Source organism: Oculina patagonica, chromosome 14, assembly GCF_052425735.1.
Source record: "Oculina patagonica isolate OP01 chromosome 14, crgOcupat, whole genome shotgun sequence".
NCBI lineage: Eukaryota > Metazoa > Cnidaria > Anthozoa > Scleractinia > Oculinidae > Oculina > Oculina patagonica.
In genome coordinates this window covers 3,271,982-3,276,981 of record NC_135771.1, presented here as the reverse complement: position 1 = coordinate 3,276,981, position 5,000 = coordinate 3,271,982, and the positions used below count along the sequence as shown (strand labels likewise).

The following is a 5,000-nucleotide window of genomic DNA, read 5'->3' as shown; positions in this document are numbered from 1 at the left end:
TTGGGGTTGTGGGGGGCCTGCAAGTGATATGGGTCATAACAAACCTTTTACAGTACTGCCTTTAATCAAAAGAAAATCTTCCCTTTCCATATCTCATTGTATACTTAGGAATGAGCATTCATATGATATAATAACTTTTAATTTTCTGTTTGGCAGATACCCCATCTCCAACTCCAACAGGTAAGAATTGCCCTCTTAATGTAAAATTATTGCCAATTGTAAGGATAAAATATATTTTATTTATATGATTTTCTCCAATTATAAGGAATGAAAATTAATTAAATTCACCAACTGAATGGAGTCATATTACAATACATGCAACTTTCCTGAACAAATGCTTTAAACACAATGGTATTTAAAATGACTGGTTATTGCATGTTCATTGTGGTGTAATAGTAAAGAAATACTGACTTGTTCTAGTATGCAAAAAATCAGGAAAGGTCACAAAGCAAACTCTTCAGAAAAAAGGGGGCGGGATTGTTTTTTGCATGTTTTATTTCCGTCTTGCACAATTTCACACAGTATTATCTTTTTTGGTGAACTGCATGCGCTACTTGTTAATTTATTTGGAAATGAGCATTCAAGTTATGTAAAATTATAACGTTCAATTTCCTGTTTGGCAGAACCCCTACCTTCAACTTCTACAGGTAAGATTTGCCTCATAATATTCTTAACTAAAATTATAAGGATAAAGTCACTTGTGTAGTAAATGATTGTATTAGTAGTTTGAACCTCTCTATGTTGTTAATGTTTATATAATTATTTAGCATAAACCACACAAGTGAAAAGTACTTTTTACGCACTCTGATTGGCTAATTCTGAGGATTAGCAAAGTACTAATTACTTTCGAGCAGCTGAAGAGAAACAAAATGGCCGCGCGTTCCGCTTCGGCTACTGAATGTAATGTTTTTGGCTGCTATGTTTGCGACAAAACACCCTTGGGGGTACGTCAAAGTAGGTTTTTGTCACCCTCCAACGGAAAAATCGCCGGTAAATTGCGTCTAAATTCGAGCAAGTTCGAAATAGCGGCGATTTCGTGGGGATTTACCGCCACAAAATCGCCATGAAATCGCCGCTAGTTTACACGCGCGATTTGGAATCGCCGCAAAAATCGCTTGTGTAAACGGGCCTTTAAGAAATTCATTTCAACCATGAGCGATTTTAACTTGTCTTGCATCTATGGCCAGCGTATACTATAAAGCTTTGACCGCATATTTATCAAAATTGAAACATTGTTAACTCCAGTGAAAACTAAATAAATGTGGAGCTCCGCTTTTGGGCTTGCCTAAATCTATATATTAGTTGTAATAATCTTCTTCTTTTTTAGTTCAATACTGGCATGGCTGGAAATGAACTGAAGGCATATTCAGTGATCGACTTGAGTGCAAGCCCTTTCACTCTACCCAGGATGAAAAAAGTCAAAGAAATTAATGTAAAACAAGGCTGTAGTAATTAAATAAAACGCTTTGACATTTCCTGGAAGAAGAAAATGTAGCCACTTTGTGTGTGTTTTTGTCGACACCTAATAGACATATAGCTAAAGCCATATTGCAGTTTGTTTAGTACCTTCTGGCTAGATCATGTGACGTCGTCATCTTTGATCAAAAAGAGCATCACTTACACTCAATCTCTGCAGGAGGAAAATGTCTTTTCGATGATGCCCAAGTAAGATTGATTGGGTCAATTGTGCTTGAAATACCCACAAAAATGCTTAGAAATTTATTAAAAAAATTCGTAGGAGAATTTTCCTCAACCACCCTTGGCTCCTCATAATTCGGACTTAAAAGGGTAGCAGGGAAATCCCATATCTTTGGTCTGAAAAGTGTAAGGATTTTAGAAAGTGCACCGCCCAACCCAGCCCTCTCCCGGCCCCATCCCGGTGGTTTCCATAACGCAAAGCTGCTTTATTTTTTCTCAGAAATAATTAATAGTCGAACCAGAATAAAAAATCCCATAAATAGAGGTTATTTAAGTAACAAGGCAAAATGAGGCAAAAACGAGCGGCTAAGACGCAATTGCAAGAGGAATGGGGACGGGAGAGGTTCCCTCTGATACTATATCTAATGCTTTCAAGAATAAATTGAGCTTATATGGAAGTTGAAACTTGGATCGTGGTTCACTTCACGAAATAGCCCAATTTCGATAAATTAAAATTCAGCCTAAAACAATAGACCTCAGGACGAGACTCCGGGACCAATTTATAGAGTTTGTGGGGTTTAGTCCCCGGAGCCTCGTCCTGAGGTCCAATGTTTTAGGCTGAATTTTAATATATCGAAATTGGGCTATTGTAATAAGTGATTGTGAAAACAAAAGTGCTTAGTAATAGCCTTATTTGGTGTGTACGCTGAGATAGGTCGACAGTCAGAAAAACTTGAGCCTTTTAACAAGCAGAAGTGTTGCACTGATCTCTCAATGCTGATATTTGCTATGGAAGTTATAAGTTAATCCAGAACGGACACCTCTATAAATCGGACACTTGGTGTTGGCCCCGTCCCTGCCGTTTTCAGTCATTTTACTGTAACTAAACTCCTTATAAGACGGACACCTCTTTAAGACGGACAGTTGAAGCCGGTCCCGACGGAGTCCATTTTAGAGAGAGTTGACTGTAATTACAAGGATGCCGTGTACGGAACTCATTCGAAGTTTTGGTGACTGCAGTTTACGTATAAAATCATCTTTAAAAGGCACCACAGATCGTAGAATGTGGGAGGCGCGGTGGCCTAATGGTTAGCGCGCTCGCCTCCGAGTCGAACGGCCCGGGTTCGAGGCCTGGCCGGGGCGCTGCGTTGTGTTCTTGGGCAAGACACTTTACTCTCACAGTGCCTCTCTCCACCCAGGTGTACAAATGGGTACCGGCGAATTTACTGCTGGGGGGTAACCCTGCGATGGACTAGCATCCCGTCCAGGGGGGAGTAGCAATACTCCTAGTCGCTTAATGCTACGGAAACCGGGATAAGCTCCGGCTGTATGAGCCTCATGGCTCGGACACAGACTTTACCTTTACCTTTTACAGATCGTAGAACATGGGACAGGCTGTTCCACAACCGAGTATCGATTAGGAGCCCATGGTCCCCATGTATAGATTCACAAAAGCCACTACGTCCAACACAGTTTGTTCCGATTGGTTTGAGCAAGAATGTTTTAACGGAATAGAGAAAAGGCAGATCCAATATATATTATTATGCATGATTATGGCCAAATATGATGCCTAAACAGTCTTCTGCTTTGACATTCCATATCTACTCTCCCAAATATTAAAAGAGGGGAATGCGATTCCAGCGAGGGTTAACGGGTTTCATACTGCGAAACTTTTGAGTAAAATAATGGCTCAACTACTGGCTATTTCTTTTTATTCCTCTCCCTGAAGAAACGTAAACCTGAGCGCCAAACGCGGGTACAGTCACAGAAGCCAATAGTTTTGAACCTGGTCAGTCTTAAAAGACAACCGTTCGTGTTTCGAAAGTGCTGGAACTCGTCTTATAATTTATAGTCCCATTACTCTCATCATCTCGCTTAGGGGTATAAATTAAGGATTTTGGTCTCACGCAACGCCAATAGTTTTGCAGTCAAGGTCTCGTTTAGGGTTAATTGCACGTGAAAAAATAAAATAAAAACGCCATCATATACTTTAAAGGAACTGTGTAACGGATTTTAGCCAAATTTAGGCATCGGAAATGACCATCAAATTCGGTGAAATTATAAAAATAACCTGTTAAAACAGTGAAAGAACATTTCATAACACAGCAAATACAAAAGAAGGAAAGGATGGCCAAAAGTGACGAAGATTGAAACGGATTGCAATATGGGTTTTTGAAATATTGTTGGGCTGAACAGTTTTCAAAGTTAGTCTTGTTTATACACTTTGTCTGTGGCGATCGGTAGACGTAATTTCAGTAGAATGATTCATCCGATCTGAGATCTAGATTATTAAACACTAAATTTTCGGTGGCCTCTGTCCACCTTCATCAGAGTATTGAAAATGAGTTCGTTATAATATTAGCGCGCGCTAGTCATGTTTGAATACGCCATCCAATCTTTAATTCCTTAACAATGGAGTGTAAGCGCGCGGAAGGGGTTTCCTTTCGTTAACTGCGTTGGAATCCACCGTAGAGTGCCACGACTCTAGGAACAGTCTCTTGGTGTAACTTGAGATTCCTCGTTCAAGGAATCAACCAAGCATGACATCCATCCAAGAAATGCCACGATCCTTGAACGAGGAATCTCAAGTTACACCAAGAGACTGTTCCTAGAGTCGTGGCACTCTACGGTGGATTCCAACGCGGTTAACGAAAGGAAACCCCTTCCGCGCGCTTATTGGATGGCGTATTCAAACATGACTAGCGCGCGCTAATATTATAACGAACTCATTTTCAATACTCTGATGAAGGTGGACAGAGGCCACCGAAAATTTAGTGTTTAATAATCTCAGATCGGATGAATCATTCTACTGAAATTAGTCTTGTTTGCTTGTAACTTTAAATTGTAACGCCTGGGAGACACATTCGGTTGCAATGAAGCTATGGTTTAGTCATTTGGATCCAGTGGAGTGATTTCCTTCCAAACATTAAGTTTCATAGCGAGTATTTGGCAAAACTTTTAACCCAGCCGTGACACAGTCCCTTTAATTTGTTGCCGGTCTAGAACGATCTTCCCTGACTCGGATCGATATGAAAATTACACAATGTATTGGCTTTAGATTGAAGTTTACTTTAATATATGTCTGAATTTATCAAAACCGGGTCAAAGAAAAGTGACGTCAGTATTCTTGAACAAGTACGTTACTGCGCGAATTGGCTTAGAACGCCACAAGAAAGGAAAAAAAAAAAGAAATACAGCGCTGAAAGGTAGAGAAGAGAGAGGAGAAGAGAAAAAAAGACTGACATTCACTTTAGTTTTTATATCATGGAGTTTGGAGATAGTTTCTGGCGAGAAAAAAAACGCGTTTGCAGCGATTTGCGCTTAAAACGGTGAAAATTTCCTTGACCTGCTTTTGATAAATT

The 5,000-nt window shown here is 39.9% G+C and overlaps 2 protein-coding genes across 2 annotated transcripts in view; one reads left to right on the top strand and one right to left on the bottom strand.

The window, feature by feature from the left end:
* LOC144638299 (72 kDa type IV collagenase-like) overlaps window positions 1–1,490 on the top strand; it is a 9,371-nt gene extending 7,881 nt beyond the window's left edge. The window contains exons 6-8 of the mRNA XM_078497527.1: window positions 157–180; window positions 624–647; window positions 1,328–1,490. Coding sequence (XP_078353653.1) covers window positions 157–180; window positions 624–647; window positions 1,328–1,353 — 74 coding nt within the window. The 3' untranslated portion in view covers window positions 1,354–1,490. The remainder of the gene's footprint in view (window positions 1–156; window positions 181–623; window positions 648–1,327) is intronic.
* The window catches only part of LOC144638197 (uncharacterized), a 49,900-nt gene that overhangs the window by 14,597 nt on the left and 30,303 nt on the right, over window positions 1–5,000 (bottom strand). The gene's annotated exons all lie outside the window — the stretch shown is intronic.